The following is a 26,115-nucleotide window of genomic DNA, read 5'->3' as shown; positions in this document are numbered from 1 at the left end:
AATAAAGTACCTTCTCTCTTTTATGGAAGTGTCTCTCCTGACTTCCATCTCTGCCTGTTTGGCCAGCAGGGCGGCAGCTTTAGCAGCTTCTACCTCTTCCTTCGTCTTTGCAAACCGAGCAGCTCTCTCTGCACGGTCCTTGAAAACAGTTGTTAGATATTAATTATCTTTCACTGCCAGAAAGATCTAGTTATACATTTCCAACATATGGAACACAGATATGCATGAATTCCTTAAGACCATACATGAACTTCATCACTCTGGATCTGGCATTTTTTAGTTTTATCAACTGTCAGGGACCACAGTTATTGTTAAACAAACAAGGACTTGATTTTGGTCACTCTCTCTCAAGCCTGGAACAAGGTCAGTAGAAAATATTTACTGAATGAATACATGAACATACAATATTAAGAAAAGAGGTTTTCATGTGTATTACAACTGTTTAATTCTAAAACCAACTGATGCAAAACCATCCTAAGCTTCATGTGCCTAAATCCTTTGAATGTCCTAAAAAAGAATGCTTATGACTAGAGGAGACTGTGAGGGAGCAAATTCTTGGCTTCTTTCCTGGGGAATCTTGAAAACTGTCTTTGACTACTGATAAAACTCATAACATAACACATAGAAAAATTACTTCAAAAGATTATCTCAGTTTTAATCTTAACTGTATTTTAATTAAAGAGACAATTTCTAATAAAGGACAACTGAGAATCGGTACTGAGTCACTAGAATCTACTATTTTTGTGCACCCTGTCTGGTAGTAAACCAAAACCACTGCGCCTGGACAAACAATTTCACCAGTGTTCTAGAGCCAAGCATTAAAAAGAAACAGTACTCACCAGAGCAATCTGCTGTTTTATACGCTCTCGAGCTGCCCTATCTTCTGCCTTTTCTCTATTTCTTTCCTCTAACATTCTTTTTGTTAATTCTTCTTCTTGCTTTCTTTTATAATCCAACATTTCTTTTCCAGTTTTCCTCCTCTCAATTTCCTTCTTAATCTCTCTCTGAATTAAAGAAAAAGTAAGTTTTATGAACCAGAAACAAGTTAATAATCCTCTGTCAATACCATTTTGTACACAGGCAAAGTTGATTGTAGGGTACACCTAAAGGAACAGAACCACTTCACAGAATGTAGGGGTCTAGTAGAATGTATTAACAGCATGGGTCAATGGTCAAATCCTATCAATCTATAAGTCTTTGCCAGTGGTTTTGTAAAGATTATCATGTGGTCAATGTAATTTGGGGAAAAAGAGAAAAAAAGAAACAGAATTACAGGTTGTCCCTCCAAGGACAACAAAGTAGTCATTTATTTGGCCTGAAGACATAACCTTTGTATATTAGAAGCCCAAAGAGGAGATGAAGTTTAGGTGCGCAGAGTAAGAAAAGTGAATGGTGAACTAGAATACAACCAGAAGAAATACTCAGCAAAATGTCTACCCACTTCTTTTTCACAAAAAGGAACTAAAACTTTGATCTGGATCAAACCAATTTTAATTGAAGTCCCTTTATTCTTAGTGTGAAAGATTCATTGCAGAGGGAGAAAGGATGGCCTGATTTATTCCTAGCAATTCCCCAAAATCACAGAAGCGTGTACACTGTGACTTTACGACAGGAGACTGGTAATGCCCTCACTGTGCAGCAATGCTGAACTGCAGGACCAGGAAGTCACCCCATGCGCAAGCTAAACAAGAAATCAAACGTTCCCTCATGGAAAGGAAGAGGAAAAATGCAGGCACATCAGTTTACCTGTTCTTCCTCTTTCCTTTTCTCTTCTCTCCTTTCTTCAAGTTTTTTGGTTAGTCTGTATTTTGAAAGTTTAAAAAATACATTAACTGAGAAAGTTTAAAGAAATGCATTAACTGAGATATATTATATTGAAATAAATTACATTTAGAAGATTTCTTTAGCTAAAAACTGGGGAAATATGGAAACAAACAAAAAAAGCTCCTAAAGGCTAAGCAACAACTTCTCTACCAGGCCCCTGGCCCTGAAAAAAGCCCATGGGAGTCAGGGGGAGCCATAAGAAGCCCCCCTCCAGCTCTAGGGGCCCATCTCCTACTTACCACTCGCTCCCTTTCCTCACCTGATTTCTCAGACACTGATCTTTTTTGACTATACCATGTGGCTTTTGGGGTCTTAGTTCCCCAATCAGGGATCAAACCTGAGGCCTTGGCAGAAAAGGCACAGAGTCCAACCCACTGGCCCACCAGGGAGTTCATCAGATATTGATTTTTAAATGTGTTAAAATAATAATAATATATATATAAATCAATGACTTAAAAATGCTTTACCTCTTACACAGAAGAGGACTATAGCACAGAATTGATAAAAGCTAAAAGCTGAAGGCTAACATTTATAAAGACCAGTAATACCAAAATTGATTTTGAACTATGAGAAATTCATCAATTAAAAACTAATGATTCTGAAAGCAGACAGTGGTAATGGTTCCACAACTTTGTGAATATATAAAAACCCACCCAATCTGCATACATTTTGCATTTTATGGTATGTGAATTTTATCTCAATTTTTAAAAACTAATGGCACTTTTTCTCAGAGGGGTTTGGGTTGCACAGGCATATGCATTTGTTAAAACTCAGCTGAAGAACTCAGCTAGAAATCTAAGGGATGTTCAAAGATGATGGTTTAGAACCCCAAAGAGATGATGAGGTTTAGGTGCACATGGTGAGAAAAATGAAGGGTGTACTAGAATGCAGCAACACCAGAGGAAAAATTCAGCAAATGTCCACAGGTTTCTTCTTCATTAAAAGGATGTCAGAAGGACTTAAGACTCAACATGAAGGGGTTCTGCTATAAATCTGGAGTATTCTGTGCACTAAAAAAAGTTACGAGAGAAATTAACTGAAACACATTAGAGGGGAAAAAAAGGACCCATGAAACATCTTACTGCTGAGGGAAATTATAAACTTGTATAACCACTTTGGGCACTGTTCAGCCAGCATCTACAACCCAGAAATTCCCACTCCTGAAAACATACCCAAAAGATAGGTTCACCAAGACATGTAATAAAAGAATGTTCACAGCAATCCTATTCATAACCAACTCAAACTGAAAATAATTCAAACATCCATCATCAGGAGAATAGCTAAATAAATCATGGTATAATCAATACACAGTCACTACAGCTATACAGTAATGAGCAACAATTTGAAGTGCTTATATGATTTAATTATATGATCATGCTCAAATTTTTGAAACGTCAAGCAGCTAATAGTTACTTCCCAATGAAAACTGTTTAATTATTAAGATCTTTTCAACATTTTATCTAATTTCAATATTAGAATTCCTTTTGGAAAGTTTTTTAAAAAATTGGGTGTATGTATCTTCTAAGAGCACTTTGAAGATTTTCCTCCAGTTAAAGAATCTCAAACAACTCTAGAACCAGTCTGTCCTGATAAGCTAACTATAAAAGTAATAATGTTCAATGAAGAAAATTTGGCAACCTGAGAACAAAACAAAGAAACCTCTAATTCCAGTTTCACAGATACTAGTATAAACATTTTGTGCATGTCTTCAAATATCTTCTGGGGCTCAATATCCTATATAACACATATACACCAGGATGTGTACATATCGTTATTTTTTTAATTAAAAATGGCTTATTATATTCTATTTGCAGAACCATACAGGCAGACACTAGTAGACATCCCTTTATGTAAGAATGGAAACTATTTGGGGGAATTCCCTGGGAGTCCACTGGTTAGTACTCTTAGCTCTCACTGCCAAGAGCCTGAGTTCAATCCTTAGTAGGGGAAAACTAAGATCCCACAACTCATTTGGTGTAGCCAAAAAAAAAAAAACAAAACCCAAACCAGAATGGAAACTATTAAATAACAGAAGCTCCCCTTTCCCACAGCAATTAAACAGCACTTGATCCCACCTCACAATAAAGGGCTACCTGCCATGTTTCTTCACATTCCCTCCAATTCTCGAAATCCTTTCCTGAATTTTCATTCTCTCTTCACTCCAGGATGCCAGGGTGATGCAAGTAAGGGTGCATGCTGAGGGATGTGGTGTTAGCAAAGTAGAATGAAACAGAAAAGGAAGAGCCTCTAAAACTCTCGTTCCCTACTGCTCTTCTTCCAGACACACACCATTTCTCTCCACCGTGAGAGGTCTATCCTGCTGTGCACCACCAGATCCTGGCCCTGCCACACTCATAAGGAACAATCAGAATCGAGGGAGGTTCTGCTAAAATGAAACTCATTTATACTGAACCATGCATGGACTAACCCAAAAACCCAATGACAGCAATCATTATGAATCTCGGTTTCCCATAATATCTATGTGAACAAGAAAATATCAAGTCTAAGTAGTTTTTCTTAACTTCCATATAATACTGAGTGATTTTTAAGTCAAGATTTTAAAATATTCCTGCTTATCCATTCACCATTAACTCAAGTACCTTTTAAGAATCATACTATAAGATTATGATTTGATAACTATTGTAACATTAGAAAGTACTAAACTAGAAGCCACAAAAAGGCAGAAATTTGATTATCAGACTAAGAGCACGTGATACTTAATAGACAGCCACATGGGTGTGCATAGTCATAAAACTGGCTGCCCATCTGGAACTTATCCTGTGACACAGAGAGATAAAAGCAGAAGTGACAGATGGAAACACATATACCAAAATACTAGTGAAAGAGGGACTGTTAAAATTATCAGACCTAAAGCTGACCAATGACTTCAGAGATATACACAAGTTCTTACTTCTAGAATATAATTTCTATGGATACAAATAAGTTGGTCAGGAAGTAAAAAATTTCAACCTAGAATTTAAAAATTTTTTTTATAATTTTAGCCCAAATTCAAATTAATGAAGTAACTGAAAACCACAGTCTATTAATAACAAAACACTGTGTCTAAAAATAAGAGCAAACCTTTCCACTCTGACGGTGAGGTCTTCAGTAGGTCTCTGATTTGAACATCCACTAGGCTCTTGAGACACAGTGGTCTGGCTTGAACTTTCTCCTCCTTAAACAATAAAAGAAAAACAAAAGAAGAATGTCAATTTTTAAAAAGATATATATCTTTGGGGTTACAACATCTGTTAACAATCTTGTTTCTTAAACATATTTTCCCTAGGGATGGAGTAGGAGATAAGAAATGAACTATTACCAACTCTGCAAGTTTGAACCTGGAATAACAGTATATAAGTGAGAAATAAGGCAGTTACTCAGCTGAAAGCCACCAAAAGAAAACACGCAGAAATATTAATCTGGCAGGAGGGGATATAACAAAAACAGAATAAGCATGCCCTAGCCAGGGGCAGGCTCTGCTTTAAAGCAGCAGGGTCCCATGGCTGATTCATGTCAATGTATGACAAAACCCACTGCAATGTTGTGAAATAATTAGCCTCCAACTAATAAAAATAATTGAAAAAAAATAAAAAGTAAAAAAATAAAAAGTAAAGCAGCAGTGTCCAGTATCTTTGGTATACATTAGGGCAGCCACTAGTCAGTCATGTGTGGCTACTAAGCACTTGTAATAAACTAGTGCAGGTGAGAGACTTTTTCAACTGTATTTAATTTTAATTAAAAATGCCAAATGTGGCTGTGGTTATGGAATTCAAGAGTTCTAGGGAATTTCCGGTGGTTCAGTAGTTAGGACTCTGCAGTCTCACTGCAGGGGGAACAGGTTAGATTCCTAGTTCCACAAGCCTCATGGAGGGAGGGGCGGGGAGGCACGAAGCTCTAGAGGCCAAGTATGATACTGGGTATTACTAAACTTATGATGACCCACGGGATCTGCTTCTGCAGACCACAATGATTCCTTAGAGAAGCTTTTCATACCTACACTAATATTATTTTTTTTTAACTAATATTCTTTAAAGGATTTTCTGAAGGACAGAATTTTGTCCTGGCCTGCAGTAGAGGATAGCTATGGTCTGATACTCCCTTTCAAAACCTCTGCTATTTCCTTCCTTATCACTCACTATCAACTTAATTATTCCTCATATGTTTGATCTTTGAAACAGTATGGACTGCAGAGCAACAAAATCTGGGTTAAATCTTGTTCTGTCACTTCAGTAAATTATTCAATCTCACTATACCTTATCTACAAAATGGAGGTATTAACTGCACAGACTTGTTAGGAGAAATACATGTTACAGAAGCACAACACTGAAACTCGTGCTAGGACTAGCACGAAATAAGTGGTTCAGTTATTGCAGCAGTAACAGAAATATTAGAATTACTAAGTAGAATCAATGGTATGCATGTACTCCTACCCCAACATTCAGTGTATCGCCTACATAACTTGAAATCAGCTACAGAAGGATTATTTACACTTTGGAAATTAGTAAATGCTACAAATGAGGGCTTTTCTCCTCTGCTACAAAAAACTTTCGTTAAATATTTACTAGCATATTATGAATGCAACCCTTGAGTAAGAAGTGGTAACCTCTAGCAGTCAGTGTGTATTCAATAGGAAATTAATGCTTTCTTTAGTAAGTAAAATGAATGTCAAGATCATTTATATCTTGATATTAGCAAAAAATATTTAAGAAAACTTCTGAAAATAACCTATGGACAAGCTGAAAAAAAGTGTTGGGTATAACAATTAGTGAGGTGGATCTGTGACTCATAAACAAAGAAAAATGGACAGCAATCAGCTAAAACAACTGATAAAAATCCAAACACAGTAAAATTACTAGAGGAGGTTCTATCTTTAGGTTTAAAGACAACTGGATTATCACGCATAACTTATCTCCTGATAAAAATGCACAGCAACACCCGTAGTCTTGACAAAAAAGAATAAACTTGACTTCAACAACTAAAACAAGCCTGTAGTGTTACTTCCAATTTAGAGGAATTTTTACAAATTATCACAGGGATGTACCAAATCCAGACTGTGGGAAACTACAAAAAGAATCCACTGATGACAGTGGGAATCTATGAAAATCACCGACTAATAATGATTTATTGGACTCCACCTCAAACCGAAAATTTTAGTGTAAATATATATATTGCCTGGATAATTAATGATAAAAAAGAATCAATGTTAAACTTTCCAGGATTCATAAGAGATAATCACATTCTATTTACACTTTCTAAAATGCTTTTTAAGATACTTTTTTTTTTTGCCACGCTGCTCAGCTTTATGGGATTTCAGTTCCCTGCGCCCTTGGCAGTGAGAACATGGGGTAGGTCCTAACCACTGGACCATCAGGGAAGTCCCAATATCAACATTTTTAAAGATGAAATGATATAATGCCTACGTGTATCCTAATAATAAGGGGCAAGAAGACATGGAAAGGAAGCACAGATGAAACAATATTGGCCATGAGTTAAAAATAGTTGGAAGATAGGCAATAGGTTCATGATATTTCTTATACTATTTTCTCTACTTCTGTATGTTTAAAATTTTCCATAATGAAGCTAAAAAAAAATAAAATAAAACCTACAAAGAACTAAGATTAGACTTGCTACTCACCTCAGATAAGAGAGTGTAACAGTCTGGGCCTAACCAAGTTATTTACCTACCTACTACCTACCTACCTACTAAAACAAAGACAAGAATGCTCTTTGTGGGAATATAACAGAATCCAGAGTGTTATGTGTAACTCTTTAAGTAGTACTAAAGTTAATGGGGAATTACAGAGCATCAAATATGGGGAAGAATTTTGCTAAAACCTAAGGGCTTCAACAACAGAACAAGATTCCTAGCAAGGAAATGAGCTTCCTCTCATTAAATATATTCAAATACAAGCTTGATGATTATCTATCCAGGAGCTGGAGCAGGATCGTCTAATCTAGGAAAATAATCTAATCTAGGAAACTAATCTAGTTTCTTGGACTTCTCTGGTGGTCCAGTGGTTAAGAACCCACATGCCAATGCAGGAGACACAGGTTCGATCCCTGCTCCGGGAAGATTCCACCTGCCTTGGAGCAACTAGGAACTGTGCACCTGTGCTCTGGAGCCCATGAGCGGCAACCGCTGAGTCCACACGCCCTAGAGCCCGTGCTCTGCAGAGAGAGAAGCCACTGCAGTAAGAAGCCTGTGCACCACAACCAGACAGAAGCCCCGGCTTCCCACAACTAGAGAAAGCCTGTGAGCGGCAATGAAGACCCAATGCAGCCAAAAATAAACAGAATAAAAAAAATAATATTCTGGCTTTGTATCTAACCGTACATTGCCTGATACAAAGCTCTATTATACAAAACAACTCTGATTGTACATGATCCTTAAAATACTGTATAGAATTTCTCTCTGCCTTTTCTATCAACCCCTCTGCAGTCACAACTCTTATTGCTACAAGCTCTATTTTACAATTAACTTTTAATTCTAATTTTAAAAGTGCAAATACAACTCTCTTAAATATGTACAATACTTTATGGGCTAATGAAAATAATTCCAAATACATCAGTTTCATTTGGACCTTTCAAAATCCTCTGGCTGAGAAGAGATTTACAAAACTGATGAGAGTCATAATGACAGTCCCTGAACCACAGCACAGTAGCAGAAGTTACTACTATCAGCTGTTCTAAACTGTTACCTATTTGGGTTTGAAGGACACAGTCACTGACTTTTATCTCCTTCTGCCACTAAATGACAAACATATGTATCTAAAACTGTCTGTAAATTTTAAATTAAGTGAATGTGAAGGGGAAAAATACAGTATTTTTATTTTTAAAAACATTAATCCACAGTCTTCAAAGTGAAGTAGGATGTTTAGTGTACCCAAAAGGGTACACTAAAAATTACCTGTTGCAGAATCTAACTTTGTATCAGAAGAGGATGGCATCTCACAGAGCTCTACATTTCTGGACTGACAGTTTTCAGAAGTATTGTTATGTTCAAATGAGGCAGATGGAGTAGAGACTGAACCTTCTGATTGGCTGCCATTGGCCAATGATGCTTCACCTTTTAATGAATGCATCTAGGGAGAAAAAAACAGATTTTAATTACAGATAAGAATCCAAATTTACCATGGTATATGAGACCAAAAATGAGGAAGTCAATCTGTACTCCACAGAAGTGAGAAGTACTGAACCTTCCAAGTAAATCAATGTAAAATGTATAGTCCTAAGCATGACATAATCACATTATGGAATTCAACAGCAAGGTGACAAGAGCATTAAAAGATTTTTAAAGCACACTGTTGATTTTTCTTAAAATGAGAATTCAAGGAAAAAGGTTACAAGTTGTATTAGCCACATGCCCAAAGTGGATGGAAGTGAGAAATTGAGTAAGATCCGTAAAACAAGTCAAGCAATATACTGTTAAGGACCTTAATGTGACAACAATACTCTCTTGCAACAAAGTAATAGTGACTACATTGTGCGGTTGGGTGACGGAGGAAAAGGGAAGGGAGAATAAAAAGTCACTCATGTATAGGCACCTCTAACTTCATAAAGTGGTTTTGAAAATCAGTCCAGACAGACAGTATTTACTACCTTTTAAGTTTAATAGCACAGCTAGTTCCTGAATATTTAGAGTGACTCCAAAAATATTCCAATGTCAAGTTCTTGACAGATCATTTTCCAATGTTTATACAAAGAACCAATTCTGTTCCTTCTCACCTGCCGGACTTTGTGGATTCTGGTAACAAGTTCATCTGCAGAAATACTTCCTGCTATTACTTCCAAAGGAATTCCACTGTCTCCAATAAAAAAACTGGATGGAACACACACTACGGGATCTGCACAGTGCTATCAAGTCTAACAACTCATGAGAAACAAGGGAATAATTTTATTAACCACTACTGATTAAAAAAAAGCAAAATAATCTTTGTGAATTTCACAATAAGCTAATCTGTTTACAAAGTAATTTCAACTAGTTTATCACTATTCCTGCAGTACATGTGATACATGAATTATGATTTATTTCTATCACATATATATAAGTGGAAAACACTCATTATGTTCCCCTCTATTATGACTTTTATCTATTTTATTTCTTGCCAGCTACTTCTATTAAATAACATTCCAACTGCATCACATTGGTTTCCAGCTATAGTAATCACAATTTTAAAAAGCTCCCCAAGGGGACTTCCCTGGCAATCCAGTGGTTAAGACTCTGTACTGCCACTCCAGAGGGCATGGATTCCATCCCGGGGATCCCTGGTTGTGGGATCCCACATGCTGCACCTCACAGTCAAAAAAAAAAAAAAAACCCACAACAAACTCCCTATGACCCCATATGATACAGTGCACTGTCTTAAAGGACAATTAGTAATATAAAGTTTCCATAAACAAGAATGCATCAGTTCCTAAAAAAAAGCTAATAGTTTCTAATTGTCATGCATCAACCAAAAGAAAGGTAAATCCTCAAGCAATATTCATATATATACAACCGATTCTTCATGGAAAGGATACAGATCTGTGAAAATTGTAGGCAGGCTTCACTGTAAAACAAAATCAAACAAAAAATCACTACATGAATGTAAGTATTTCCCAAATACTGAGTTGTTTTTATAAAAATGTACTGTACCAATTACAAGTATTTTCCTGAAACTATAAGTTCCTTTCATAGCTATCAACTGAAAGGGGAAAAATGTATTCCTTATCTCACAGACCATTTTCGGTTTATAATTTTCAAATCAGAGAGACACTTGCTCTTGCAAACCACAAACTAGTGGTCAGATGTGGTACCTAAAGATCAGCTTAGTATCTGCCATGTTGCTTCCTCAGAAGCATGTGTTTCTGTACAATATTGTAGCTTGTAATAAGAAGATATCAATACCTATGAATTACTTGTGCAAGTGATAATGCAATACTTTGTAATATGAAGGGGCTCAAAACAACCTAAATATCCACCAGTTAAAAACTGATGAACCATGCAATTATAAAGAGAAAAAAAAAGTATGTCAAACTACTATCATTTTTGTAAAAAACAGGGAGAGGAAAACAATGGTATTCTCTTGATTTGGTTTACTCCAAAGAGAACTGAGTGGTTAGGGACAGGGATGGGAGAGACTTTATAACATGAATAAAAGATACTGATAAATATAGGTAATTCCAAGAACCAAATTAATGCCTCAAAGAACCAGAATTTTGCTTTGTCTTTTTCCAAACCTGAGACATGATTATAATAAAGACATCTGAAAATGTAAAAGAAAACTATAAAGAAAAATATTATCGAGAATCCTACTTTCTCAGCTATAACCACTGTAAACTTTTGATACATTTTCTAACAATCTATTTTCATTGCAAGACACCTCCATAAATAAAAATATACTAACATGTTCCTAGAACATTAGCTTTATTATCTAATAAATTAAATTTACCTTTCCTAATTTAAAAGACATACTAGATCCCATCCACTGTCCATAATGAAACAACCATCAACCAACACTATACACAAGTACTCCTGCATTTGCTAATAGAAATTTGTTTTTAAAAATGCTAGATATATTAGTCTGTACATAAATCACAACAATTCTGAAATTCTCATTTCTCCCACATTCCCAACAAAACCCTACATCCCTCCTGCCATTACTGACTCTAAAAGGTGCTTCTGGAAAAGAATGGACAATATCAATGATATCACAGACTATTTAAAAGAAAGAAAAAAAAGACGATTATAGCTCAATAAATGTATAGTTCAGTAACTACTGTGAAGCAGACTGTACTATGATTTGCTTCATGTTTTATTAATGAAGAAAAAATTTTTAATAAAAAGTTTACAAACTTACAGGTAAATTTCTATTTTAATGTTGACAGTAATTTTCATTTTGGTATTATCAATACCAAAAGAACAGAAATACCACTTTAAAATTGCTAGTGTTTCCAGGCATTCATCATTGATGGCGCTGGCTAACATCATAAAGACAAACAACAGAGCATTATGTACTCTGTCGAAGAAGAATGGAAGACACACCACCATCTAAGTAGTAGTCTTAAGTGGGAAAAAAAAAAACCTGAATCCAACTGTCAATTTACAGAAAATGGAGGACAGAGTGACAAACTAAATGACACTGACAGGACTCCAATGAACAAAACCTATACTGTAGGAAACTATGCAACAAATCACCTGGATTCTCAAAAAACAGACTGCAAAGAAAAAGACAGGGAGATCCAGAGAAGCAGCCTCCAGAGTAAGACAGACCTGACAGAGATCAACACATCACAATGTGTAGATCTTTATGGATCCTGAACCAAACAAACTGTAATAAATTAAATTAATAATAAAACCTGACTGATTTAACAACTGAATATTTGATATTAAGAAATTAAGATTAATTTTTGAAGTATTATGTTAAAAAATTAAGAATTCTTATCTTTCAGAGACATACCAAAATACTGATAGATGAAATGATATGATGACTGAGATTTATTTCAAAATTATATGGGATGAGTTGAAAAGGATGGGGTTAAAATGGGTGGGGGAAAAGATGAAACAAGACTAACAAGAGGTGATAGCTGTCAAAGTAGTTGACAAGATGGGGGGGGCAGGGGTCATTACACTACTCAAACACTTTTGTGTATGCGTGAAATTTTCCATCACACACACACAAATTTTAATGGGGGAAGAGGGATATATTCACAAATGAAACAGATCTGTGGTTATCAGGTATTATGATGTGCCTATAAATGCTCTTACTTTTACTGAATTAAATGACTCCATTTTCAAAAACAGGATCCAAAAGAGTGGTTATAACCTTCCAGAGATATTTAATATATTGTTTACAATTACTTCCAAGTTTTTAGAATGTGAGGATCACAGTTCCTTTGCATCACTGGTGTATGTCCCAAGAATTTATCAGTTTTTCAATAAGATATAAGGAGAAATTTGAAAAATGGCAATCAGACTATAAGCCCTCAACATGCCTTAGACAAAAATCAACATTCTTATAGTCCTAAAGTATAAATCATAAATCACAACCAGAGACAATGGTTAAAATTTTTTTTTAAATTGCAAGAGTAAAACATAAGCAAACCTTTTGGTATCGATTTTAATAGCAACAAAACTGTTTGAAGATGCTTCCGTCACTTTCTCATCTTCCCAACTTGCAGCCATTTGTGTAGACTGCTCATCATCACCTGTAAAACATTTCAAGCATTCTTATAGCATAAGGCCAGTATCTGCTGATTCTTTTCCCTGTAAATCTGGAACTTCAAATAAAATGTAAACCCACAAATACTATTTTTGACCAAATTTGAAAACTGACTTTTTCCATAAATGAAGTGACTGCTAACATTAATAAAAAGTAATGAAAAAGGAAATATTGGTATTTAGGTAATACAAAGTGTTTCTAAATGAAGACATCCAAATTATGATGCAAATATTATCACAATAATTAGAAGTCATGGGCAGAAATGTGTCTGTTTTGCCTTTTGTACATATGATTTTAGAAAACAAAGGTACAATATTTTTCCTTTACGTAATATCTTTCTGTTGAGTTTAATGTCCTCCACACACACACCACTTATTCTCCAGAATCCCTCCAAGGGAGACAGAAGCCAGGTGTGATTCTGTTTGCAGTTTTGCACCTGCCTTTTGTTAAGAGGTATGCCAGTTATAAAAGGTATGCTGATCCAAAACTAATCTATGGTGATAGAATTGAGCATACATGCATGCTACCTTGGTGGAGGTACTACTGATTGGGAAAGAGGATGAAGGAGCCTCCAGGATGTTGGAAATGTTTTATATATATATTTATATATTTTATTAACAATGTTGTGTTAGTTTCAGGTGTACAACAAAGTTTTTCAACTATATATATACCTGTATCTATTCTTTTTCAAATTCTTTTCCCATTTAGGTTATTACTGAAAACTGAGCAGAGTTCCCTGTGCTATACAGTAGGTTCTTATTGGTTATCTATTTTAAATACAGTACTGTATACATGTCAATACCAAACTATCCCTACTCACCCTTCTCCCCCGGTTACCATAAATTAATTTTCTGTTTATTTCTATTTTGTAATTAAATTCATTTGTATCATTTTTTTTAGATTCTGCATAAGTGATGTCATATGATAGGAAACGTTTATCTCTTACACAAGTGTATCATCTGTAAAAATTCACCCAGCTGTTCACTGACTATATTTTACTTAATATACTGTATGCAATACCTCAGTGACAAAATATTTTAAAAATTACACCCATCAAGAGATTATTTCCATTTTAGACCTGTAACATCTAGATTTTGGCATAACCATTTATTGATGGGCAAAGGAAACTTACCAGAGTTAAGTCACTGAAAAATATTTCGAAGGTTAGCAGAGCTACGTTTTCAGATCACACTTTTTTGCCTTACAAATATGAGATCTTTCTATACCTACTCTTTTGTAAGTTGTTTTCTTCCCATGTGCGTTCCCTTCCCTCAATTTAATCTACCCTTAGTCTTCTCCATCTCAGTTATCTGGTATTGATAACACCATCCTCTCAGTTCTCAGACCAAAAAGTTTAGTTATTTTTGCCTTCAGCTGATGCTGTCTCCAAAATATATCTGGAGTATAACTTTGTATAACTCACTGCTACCACCCTGACTTAAGCTATCAAATTCTCACATAATGATTACAGTAGCCTCCTACTGGTCTCCCTGCTCTGTCTACTCTTAACGCAGCATCTTCCTTTTAAAAAGTCAGAGCAGGGAATTCCCTGGTGGTCCAGTAGTTAGGACTCAGCACGTTCACTGCAGGGGCACAGGTTTGAGCCCTGGTTGGGAACTAAGATCCTGGTTGGAAACTAAGCCACAAATCACAGCAAAAATAAAATTACACACTTCAGATATTTCCAAAGCTTCTTCACTTCCCACTTTCTTTTCTGTAATACTTATAAACCTTCTAATAGACTATTTGTTTTACTTATCATGTTTACTGTTTGTTGTCTGTCTCCTTCCACTAGATCTCATGCTCCATGAGGGCAAGAATTGTTTTCCTTCTTATTTACTGACATAATTCAAACACCTACAATAGAATCTAATATATAGTAAATACTTGGGAGTAGAGCAGGCTCTCAAAAAGTATTTTGTAGAATTGAATAACTAAATTTCTGGTATAGGATCTTGGCATGCCTACAAAACCTGACTAATGCTACACGGTTGAAAACATCTTTTGTGAAATGAGATTCAGGAATATTCAGTAATAAGGGGCTTGAGAAATATGGCCATGGAAAAGTAGACAGGGATAGATTGCATGCACAGACCAAGACTAAAAGAATGCCCATTAGCAGACGCCTAGATGTCGAAGCAGCAGACAGGAAAACTATCATTTGCCATGAGATCATTCTGAGCATATCTTCAGACACTATGGGGGTGACGAGAGATGCAAAATTCCAAGTAAATGACAAGATTATCAACCTAGAAAATAGCTACAGAGGAACACCCTTAATACACTTAGAGAAGGCTGTGGGGTGTAAGGGGTTATTTTTATTCATTCTTTCTTTCATACATTCACTATTTTACTTTACATTTATACTCTGCTAGGCACTGTGCTAACTAAATATAAAACAAATGAGATACTATATGCCCTCAGTGGAGCTTAAAATCTAAAAAAAATACTTGTTTGGTAAACTATAATTATGGTAAGAAACGCTTTGAAAAAACAGACCCCTTTAGATTGGTCAGGGAAGCCCTCTCTGAGGTGATATTTAAGGCAAGAGCTAAAGGATGGAAGAGGTAAACCATGCCACAAGCCAGAAAAGTTCACCAAGCAGGAGGAGTTTCTGTGGAGGAAAGGGCTGTACGGTTAGGAGTGTTGCGAACACTAGGTACCAGGGAACAAGATGAGACTGCAGAGTTGAGTCCAAAGATGACGCCCATGCCTGGGTTTACCCAGCTGGGTATGAGGTGGTGCCCTTTACTCAGCAGCAGAACCAGGGGTGGGGAACAGATTCAAGCAGTAATACTTTCAGGCCTGAGAGTCCTGTGAGGCATCCAAATGCGGATGTCAAGCAGGCAGCTGGAAGGATGACCTGCCACTCCTGAGGCTGATGTTCTTCACTCCCTCACCTAGGTTGTATGATGCAGATTCTCAAGGGCTCCATCTCCACTAGCAATGTGTGCTCATGATTCAGCAGAGGGCAGCAATAGCTGCCTGACCAACAGAGATGTTAAGACTGAATGGAATTACGTAATGAGAGTTAACCTTAGCTCTACTGGGTGAGATTTTTAATTGCCAACTTTGGAATCTTTACTTTCTTATTTTAAATCAATTTATGAACTATGCTATGGAGTTAGATGGGCCAAAGATTTCAGGAGAAAACATTACATTCTTGGTGGTATCAGCAGTATCCAAAAGTACAGTCACTTAAAAAGAGCAGTACAAACTCGGAAGCAGTTGCAGACTCTATAACCAGGAATTTCAACAGAGAAAAACTCAACTGGTCTAAACCCAAATGGCTTTTTAGTCTATTTTAACCAAACCAAATCAAACCAAATCAAACGGGGGAGGGGGGGCAGCATTACATAGTGTTGGTCAAGGAGATTTTAGCCAAATAGAACCATTAGTCGATGACCAGTGTTTAGTTGTCTAGTCAGTGACAAGACACCTCTGCTTCAGAATGCTTGTCAAATTATTGTACATTCCCAAGAAAAGAATCAAAACCTTTTTCAGTTTTATTTCTTGCAATTTACACACCTATAATACTTTGAAAATACTTGTTTGACTTAACTAGTAACCTCTCCAGTCTCTTAACATAAATCCTACATATTTAATTCATCCATGAAAATTTCACTAAAATATAAACAATCTGCCTAAAATGTTTCCCACTTGAGTGGCTATATGAACCAAAGTATACATTTATGACCACTCCTTCCAACTAAAAAGCTATCCTTTTAATTTTCCAGTGAGCTGGCACATTACTGTCAAGGTCTCATATCGAAGAAAATCATCAGTTCTGACTGTACTCTTCAAAGTCAAGAATAAAGGTCTAGGGACTTCGCTAGTGGTCCAGGGGCTAAGACTCCACGCTCCCAATCCAGGGGGCCCAGGTTCGATCCCTGGTCAGGGAACTAGATCCCACATGCGGCAACTAAAGAACCTGCATGCCACAACTAAATAAATACATTAAAAAAAGAATAAAGGTCTAAGAAAGCTGTAAGTGTTGCAATTTCACGACTCCACTGTCTACACACTCTATCTAGTCTTGGAGACTAACTTCCTAAAACTCTAGAAAAACTAACAGTACTTGAATGGGTCAAGCGATGTGGAAGCGACTTCTTCCACAGACTATTAGTCCTCCTGCAAACATTCAACAGTCACTGATATTCTAAAAACATATGTTACATGATACATGCTCATCAGAAAAACTTGAAAAATTGAAGAAGGTATATATTATATACAGACGCAAAGCCCCAAAGACCTATAACTTTATTTTTCTATTGTAATAATTAGCACTACTGTTTCGAAAAGGGTTTCTAAATGTTTGTTAATTAAACCTAGCATTTCTTTCAAATTAACAGGTTAGTCCAAGAGTGCCTTCAAGGAACCTTTGGACACTGATCAAATGTGCTTTCTGTTTAAAAATATGACTACTGGGACTTCCCTGGAAGGCCAGTGGTGAAAAGTTCCTCATGTCCTCTTCCAAGGCAGGAGGTGAGGGCTCCACCCCTGGTCACAAAACAGAAAGGTTGTAACAAACTCTTTAAAGACTTTAGATTTCCTGATTTCTACACCAATTTCAGTAACTACTTAAGGTCTGTTGTATAACTACCTAAGGTCTGTCTGTACAATGGTTGTTTTTTTCTCTGGAGAAACAAAAAAGACACTTTTTTGGAAGCTGATAAAAAAAAAAATCTGTCAAGAAAAGATATATATTCTTTTTGTGACACTGGTGTACGTCACTTAGCCGCTGTGGACCTAAGTTTCCTCATCGATAAAATGGGCATGATAAATAAACCCTGTTCTACGAACGTCCGGGATCAATTGAGAGTATATGTGAAAAACACAACTTAAAATGGTGTTACAACTATTACTGCACTCCTAATGAACATATTCAGTATCATCAGTTTTCCTTTCCCTTTTCTTAGGATTTTATTTATCTATGGCAGTAGCTCTCTAGTTGCAATGCATGTTTCTCATTGGGTGACTTCTCTAAGTGCCCAGCACCGGCTCTAGGCCGGGGCCGGCGGGGGGAGGGGGGAGGGCTTCAGTAGCTGCGGGGAGTGTGCTCAGTAGTTGTGGCCCACGGGCTTAATTGCTCCGTGGCACGTGGGATCTTCCACTATCAAGGACTGAACCTGCGTCTCCTGCATTTTCAGGCAGATTCTCTGCCACTGAGCCACTTGGGAAGCCCAAACGTTCCTTTTTAATCCACTTATTTTCTTACAGGTTTACAGCAGTTACTTATTATGTGAAATATAACTCTAAAAAAACAGCATAAAAGAATCTGAACTACTCCAGCTCTTCTAATTAACAGCAATGAGTTAAAATTTTACTATAATTTAAAACAACTTAAAATTTCAAATTTAATGTGAAACTCATATTTCAGCAACTTGCTCTTCACTACAGTGCATAAAGCTATAGAGTTATTACCGAGCCTTCCAAGCCATGTTAATAATGAACAAACCGTTATTAAACACAAATTGTTGAAATAATGCACCTCAAATTAACGGTAGTCGCAAATACTAATTAGGTTCAGGTAATGAGAATCAGCAAAACTTCACAGAGGCACAAGTTTACTGTAAATCTAGAAGACTGCAATAATAAAATACGGAGCAAAATAACCCAGAGCAACACAGAATAGATGAGTTAGTACACATTCTAAAACTGTATCTGTGATACTAGGAAGACAATAAAAAGAATCAATGCTTGTGTGTCTACTTCTAAACAAACGGTTAAAAAACAATCCACCTGCTACAAATTATTTCATATTAGTGTCTCCACTCCTATGGCATTCAAAAAAATCCAATTTATATAGACCTCAAAAGTTTACGTTTCAGGAACACACGAAAGCCAGTAACAGTGAACATCAGGTGGTTTCTCTTTGTTGATTACCGATGACACAGCTTTCTTCCTGAAAGTCCACAACTAATTACAAGCAAAACTGCCTGTCTACGGCCCGTCTCTCTCCTCACCTACACACTAAGTATACGGGAGTTAAAGTCCCTCCAAGTGGAGCCCTCCGTCGGGGGCGCCAGGAGGCGACGGTGGGGTCTGCGGGTGCCAACTCCGCAGGCGGCGCGGAGTCAGGCTCCACAGCGAGCAGGGCGGCCCTAGGGCCTGCTCGACCAGTCCCCTCGCCCCGCACAGGGGAGACGGCGGGGTTCAGCGCGTTTTGGGGGCGAGGCCCCGTGCCCTCTGCAGGGGGGCCGGGAAAAGCCAGCGGTGGGGGTCAGGCCAAGTGTACTCCAAACGGACGGGGAAGCGCTGAGACGCCAGGGACTGGCAGCCGGGCCTCCCGGCGCCCGGAGGAAAGGCTGGGGGCCCCTGGGGCTGGAGGTAGGCCGGAGGGGGTGTCCCTTCTACATCTCGGGCCCTCGCCTCCTTCACCTGCCACGAACACCACGAAGACGGCGCCGCTCCTCTTGGCCGACGCGATGGCGGCCGGAATGGCGCCCTGGAACCACAGCATCGCTGCCCTCGGGCCGAGGCGCTCGCTCGATGTGTTGTCGCCGCGGTCCCGGAGTTGGCCCCGCCCTCTCCGTCGCCTGGCTCCGCGGCCCCCGCAGCCCCAGCCGGCCCGCACCCCGCCTCCCGCTTTGCACAGGCGCTCAAGCCCGTCAGCGGCCCACTGGACGCGCGCAAGCGCGCAGGCGAGGCGCACCCCGCGACACGTGACGCCACACGTCGGCGTCAGCGCCGCGCCCCCGTGCCTTGTCTCGTTGGCAAGTCGGAGCGTGCGCGTGCCCGCGAGGCCGCAAGGCGCTGCAGTCCCGGAAATGGGAGGAGGCGTAGGGAAGAATGACTAATCGCTAAATCGCGTCGGTGGCGCCTTCCCGGTGCATGACGGGAATTGTAGTCTTGGCTTGGTCCCTTTAATTTTGTAGGACATGTTAATTGTGGTTTGCCGGGTACGGCTAAGGGGGCGATCGTGAGAGCCACTTCATAGTCTATAAAGAGGAGAAATGGTGCTACTCATCGGAAGATACTCTTTCTGGCATTTTCGAGACCTTAAATAAGGAGGAAATCATCCTCGCCCCGGATGGAACTCTGCCTAGTGCGACGATGTAATTCTCTATTATGATTAATGGCTGTTGTGTAATAGGATGGGTGTCTCTCGGTATGAAACTTAATGGGGTTTGTAGGGATTTACTACATCTATTGAACTTAATTTATCAGCTCGACCTTGAAGAAAAGAAATACAACAGTCACCTTCTGTAATACCATACAGCCCGTGTACCTGAGGGGAGTTTTTGGTTGAACGCAGACCTTGAGTAAGGTCGTTGGTTAGAGATCATTACAAACCTCAAAACACTTAGCTATGCTGTTGCCACAGCTGCTTTCAAAAGTTAAGTCAGGGCTTCCGGTGGAAGCCTCTGGGGAAGGGGCGGCAGGCGCCATGTTGGGTCCCGAAGGTGGCAAGAAGCCCCTGAAGCAGCCCAAGAAGCAAGCCGAGGAGATGGACAAGGAAGATAAGGCATTCAAGCAGAAGCAGAAGGAGAAGCAGAAGAAACTCGAGGAGCTAAAAGCAAAGGCCGTGGGAAAGGCCCCCTGACCACCGATGGAATTAAGAAATCTGGCAAAAAGTAAGCTGTTCCTTGTGCCTGAGGCAATGATAACCCTTAGTTCCATTCGTGTTTAAACACCTGGATTCCCTACCATAATATCTTTTGCCACCTATAGCTAGAATGAAGTGTTGTCTTGGAACGTATTGTACATTTAAGAATAAACTTTTGTAAAAAAAAAAAAAAAAGAAGCAGAGAATAGATAATTTCTTTTCCAGCTACTTTTCATGGTAATACAAAAGTGAATAAATAATTTTGTTTACCATGATATATGACAAAGTACTATTATCAAGATCTAGCACTTTGTGGTTGGTTGCCATTAAAATGAAAACTGACCCAAATTTAATGCTTTCATGAAATTACACGGTATCTAATAGCTATTGGCGAAAGATTTCTGTAGTTTATTTAAAGTTGCACAGGGTATTATATTGTACACCCTACATCACTTAATTTCTCCTCCAGCAGCACAGCCATTTGACAATATTTGCAGGATTAAGGAAGGGCTACATCTGAAAATACCCCTTTCCTACAAGTATTTAACCTAGAAATAACTAACAGATTGAATTGTGATTTTTATTTGCTTTTTTCCAATCAGGCCTCTTATGTGTTCTTATAAACTGAAACATAATGCTGATTACAGACAGTCACTATTTACAGAGGATATCATTCCTCAGGAAGAATTAGAGTTGGTTTCAACATCAACTTTAAATAGTTTCCTTAAAATTTGATCAACATATATACCCTTTCAGCAGAATAATGTCTTTATTTCTAATGTTAGAATTAAATATTAGAAGAATCATTCATAGCCTCTCACTCATTCATCAAATAGTTATTGCACATCTGCTATGAACTAGGCATTATACCTGGCCGTGATAAGGAGGTGAGGCAGTCAGACAAAGCTCCTGCCTCTGTGACTGCACAGCCTGAAAAGGAAGACAGGCATTGAGTAAGTGACTGTGATGATGAGTACCATAAGAGGGAAATTCTGAGTGCTTCAGAAATGTAATGATGTGACCAAACATGGATGTGAAAGTCGCTCAGTTGTGTCCAGCTCTATGCAGCCCCATGGACTGTATAGCCTGGAATTCTGCAGGCCAGAATACGGGAGTGGGTAGCCTTTCCCTTCTCCAGGGGATCTTCCCAACCCAGGATTTGAACCCAGGTCTCCCTCATTGCAGGCAGATTCTTTACCAGCTGAGCCACAAGGGAAGCCCAAACATGGATAGCAAGGTTAGAAAAGGCCTTCCTGAGGAGATGACATGTGAGGAGAAGTCTAGCTCTGTGAAGGAGAAGACTATTCCAGAGAGAGGAAACAGCAGTGTGAAAGCTCTGAAGCAAATGAGAATAGTACCCTTGAAGCACTGAAAAATGTTCAGCCTGACTAGAACATACAAAGAGACATATGGTGTGAATGAGGCTGACAGATAGAAAGGATAACTCATCCAGGGCCTTGGGCATCATGTTAAGGATTGCAGACATTTTCCTAAGAATTGTAGAAAACTGTTGAAGAATTTTAAACAGAGGAATTAGATAAAAGATTTGTGTCTTCAATATGCAGGTATGCTACAGTTCAAGTGGATTGCAATGAAAGTGGAATGGGTGAATGTGAAGAAACTGGTTAAGAACCCACTGTCCATGTATAAGGGAGATGGAGAAGTGGCTACCTTCGAGATTTTCAGAGGTAGACTCAATAGGCTTTAGCTATGGAATTTGAGGAAGAAGGAGTCAAGAAGAGATCTTGGGTTTCTGTCTTGAGAAATCATATAGAAGGTTGTGATTTATAGGGACCATTGAAGAAAGAGCAGGTAGATGGAGAGGTGGCCATGAAGATGTGAGTTCAATATTAGACATGTGTTGGGAGTGCTAGAGAGATAGCAAGTCGGGGTGTTAAGCAGGAACGGGATAATTGAGGCTCTGCAGGAGATTCTCACAGAGTATATAAAATGAGGTAAGACAAGAGTTATGACTGAGGTCTTGGGAATTCCCTGGCAGTCCAGTGGTTAACACCCCACACACTCACTACCAAAGGCCTGGGTTCAATCCCTGGTCAGGGAAGTAAAATCCTACAAGCCACTTGGTACAGCAAGGGAAAAGAAACCCAAAGAAACAAAAAACAGATTGAGGGTTGTGTAGGAAAGTATAAACCAGTAACCGAGACTCAGGGGAGGCAGGGGTGTGTGTTGGGGTGGGGTGGGGGAATATGAGAGCTTGTGGTACCAGAGAAGCCCAGGGTAGAGTGAGTTTTGAGAACAGAGTGAGAAGCCATTGTATTAAAGGCTGCTGTTGGGTCAAGTTAAATAAGATTTTCAAATGTCCACTGCTTTTAGCAATGTGGAAGTGATTATCAGCTTAGCCAGAGGTGTTTCAATGGGTTCTTCTGTGTGGAAGTCAGATGGCAATGGGTTGAAGAGTGAAGGGAGCTAGAGAAGGGGTTGTCAGTAAATGTGAAGAGAAGGAAGAAGAAAGGACATTAGCTGGACAGAGACGTGGACTGAGAAAGACAGGATTTTTTTTTTTTTTTTTTAAAGATTGGAGAGGCATGTACACAATTATTAATTGAAAGGAGCTAGTCTTGGAAAGACTGAATACACAGTAAAGAGGGAGGACCCTAGGAAGATGGGAAAATGAAAGTGAAAGTGTTAGTCGGTTAGTTGTATCTGACTCTTTGTGACTCCGCAGACTGTAGCCCTGCCAGGCTCCTCTGTCCTTGGAATTCTCCAGGCAAGAATACTGGAGTGGGTTTGCCATTCCCTTCTCCAGGGGATCTTCCTGATCCAGGAAATGAACCCAGGTCTCCTGAATTGCAGGCAGGCTCTTTATTGTCTGAGCCACCAGGGAAGCCCAGAAAGATGGGAGGGATTATGAAATGTATGGCAAATTCTACTGATGGTAGCTCAGACGGTAAAGCATCTGCCTATAATGCAGGAGACCTGGGTTCGATCCCTGGGTCGGGATGACCCCCTGGAGAAGGAAATGACAACCCACTCCAGTATTCTTGCCTAGAAAATTCCATGGACTGAGGATCCTGGTAGGCTACAGTCCATGGGGTCGCAAAGAGTCGGACATGACTGAGCGACTTCACTTACTTACTTTACTGATAGCCCACCCAACAATCATGCTTCTGCCACACTCCCCATTGTTCTTTGCTGGCAGAGTTTCCCCACTGAGAGGGGAACTGCTAGATACTTGTTTTTTCAGCCTCCCCTTGGAGCCAGTTAGGACGTCATGGGAAGTAGCAGGGGAGGGGGTGGGGGGGTAGTTCTAAGAGAACTTTTCCTTAAAAAAAGAGACCCATGGAAGAAAGTACAACCCTTCTTTGCTAGATATGGTTGTGTGCAAACAATGCCCGGTCTGCTGTGGCCAGAGGAATGATGTTGCCGACACTTTGAGAGTGGTAGAGTGGAATATGGAAAGCACTCATGTCTGTTATGACTTAAGTCTTATCTTGTGAGAGAATAACTGTCCTCATAGATTAGGCTACTCTGTAAGTTGGATACTGTTGCTTGTAATATCCCCAGGATCATCCTAAGCCTCGGTTACCCCTGCATTCTACCAGCGTGGTTAGAGACGTAATTGACTCCCTGATGAACTTCCTGGAAGCAGATCTCTCTGTGAACCCGCACAAGACAGAACCCCAGTTGCTTGAGAGATTCACACAACTTTCTTCACTGCTCTTTCTGACTCCTCTCCAGTCCATCCTACACAGTGCTGTCATAGCCAACTTTCCCCAAAATTATTTTTAGCATTTTTGTTCAGCTTAAAAACCTTTACAGGCTCAGGAATTCCCCGGAGGTCCAGTAGTTAGTGAGGACGTCATGCTTCCACTGCAGGGGGCGCCAGTTTGATCCCTAGGTCAGGGAACTAGGATCCCACAAGCTGTCCAGCATGACAAAACAAAAATGGAAAACAACTTTACTGGCTCTGTAGTACCTCTAAAAATAAAGTACAAATTCTGTAGCTCGACGTTCAAAATCCTCTACAGTTTGGCTCCAGCCTTCTTTTTCAACCTTCATTCTTCCATTTCCCCACCTGAGCTCCATGGGCCAACCAGAACATCGTATCCACTGTCCAGGCCATGGTCCTCACAGTCTCTGTTTTTATTCATTGGTTCCTCTTGCCTGGAATTCTCTTTCTCTCAGTCAACACATATTTGAGTGCTCACATGGGACAGACTGGAGGCCAGGTGCTTGGAATAGAACTATTTGTTGACTAATTGACAGATACTGTTTTTGTTCTCAAAAAGCTTAAAGTCTAGCCACTGGAAGAAACATACATATAATGTGTTGATTTGGGTAGAATGTAAGAACAATGTCTAGGGTATTATCGAGAGGAAGGGAAGAACAGGGATGGTCTTTTGGAGGAAATGGCAACAGCCCTATTTTTCAAATGAACCTGAATTGCTGATGAAAAGCTACAGCTCAGTTTTATGATCAGACCCACAAAACCAGAAGTTTATTGGTGTGTAGCAGGCAAACTGTGAGTTATATCTTGAGTTATATGAGTTATATCTTGTTTTCCTTCCTAACACCCCACATCATTCTGAACTCCAAGGATTTATGGGCTTCTTTGGTGCAAAAAGAGTGGGTTTTGCTGGAGTAGGAAATGGCAACCCACTCCAGTATTTTGCCTGGGAAATCCCATGGACAGAGAAGCCTGGTGGGCTACAGTCCATGGAGTGGCAAAAGAGACATGACTTAGCAATTAAACAACAATAACTGATAGATAGCTTGTCAGCATACATCCAAAAAAAGCAGTATTCACTGAAGACAGCCATTGTTCATTGTTTTTACAATTCTAATGTACTGTTGTCCATTTTATTTTATTATCATTTTTAAAATATTTATTTGGCTGTGCTAGGTGGGTCTTAGCACATAGGATTTTTCGTCTTTGTTACTAACACAACATTGTAAATCAACTATACTCCAATAAAATTAAAATATAAGAAGGAAAAAAAAAAAAGAGTGGGTTTTATTGCAATGAGCTCTTCTCTGAGGGATCGTAGATACCAGGCCTGTTCCCGGGTCCAGAGTCAGTGAGGGGGAAGGCCAGGTTTCAGTTGGTGTGTCTCTGACCATTGGAAGAACCTCCCCCCGTGACAGCTTGACCAGTGTGAATTCTCAAAGTCCCGTCTTCAAGCCATCAAAGATACAGAGATGGTTCACAGTGATTCTGGGCGGAGATGGGGACCCTTCCCAGTTGGCTGACCATAAATCCTCTCACCTTCCCCCTCTTGAATCTGTCAGCTCTTCTCTGTGATGTATCACTACCTGCTGCTTCAGATTTGCCAACAGTTCCCATGGCCCTTTACCCAGCGCAGCACCACTGACTTGCTTCATATCTTGATAGCGTGGGATCCTGGAATGCTTTGGTCCTGCATTTGTGCTAGAGCTCAAGGACTCTACTGATGTCCCAATATTATTGTGCTTGCGCAAGGTTTTACAAAAGTCATGTGCATTTTAGTTTGCCACAGCCCCTCCCACTCATTTACTTCCTCATTGGCATACAGATATCTGAGTTTGCCAGCTGTACACGTT

General features: G+C 39.2%; 1 protein-coding gene across 1 annotated transcript in view; it reads right to left on the bottom strand.

Moving 5' to 3' along the window:
- The window catches only part of UBXN4 (UBX domain protein 4), a 31,106-nt gene extending 11,494 nt beyond the window's left edge, over positions 1 to 19,612 (bottom strand). The window contains exons 1-9 of the mRNA XM_065931459.1: positions 19,407 to 19,612; positions 12,909 to 13,011; positions 10,345 to 10,373; positions 9,550 to 9,668; positions 8,732 to 8,906; positions 4,906 to 4,999; positions 1,747 to 1,801; positions 840 to 1,004; positions 11 to 138 (exon numbers count right to left, since the gene is read on the bottom strand). Of these exons, the coding sequence (XP_065787531.1) occupies positions 11 to 138; positions 840 to 1,004; positions 1,747 to 1,801; positions 4,906 to 4,999; positions 8,732 to 8,906; positions 9,550 to 9,668; positions 10,345 to 10,373; positions 12,909 to 13,011; positions 19,407 to 19,488 (950 nt within the window). The 5' untranslated portion in view covers positions 19,489 to 19,612. The remainder of the gene's footprint in view (positions 1 to 10; positions 139 to 839; positions 1,005 to 1,746; positions 1,802 to 4,905; positions 5,000 to 8,731; positions 8,907 to 9,549; positions 9,669 to 10,344; positions 10,374 to 12,908; positions 13,012 to 19,406) is intronic.
- Between the last annotated feature and the right edge of the window lie 6,503 nt (positions 19,613 to 26,115).

This window comes from Muntiacus reevesi, chromosome 3, assembly GCF_963930625.1.
Source record: "Muntiacus reevesi chromosome 3, mMunRee1.1, whole genome shotgun sequence".
NCBI classification, from domain to species: domain Eukaryota; kingdom Metazoa; phylum Chordata; class Mammalia; order Artiodactyla; family Cervidae; genus Muntiacus; species Muntiacus reevesi.
Note: the sequence above shows the minus strand (reverse complement) of the source record. Positions and strands in the feature narration are given on the sequence as shown.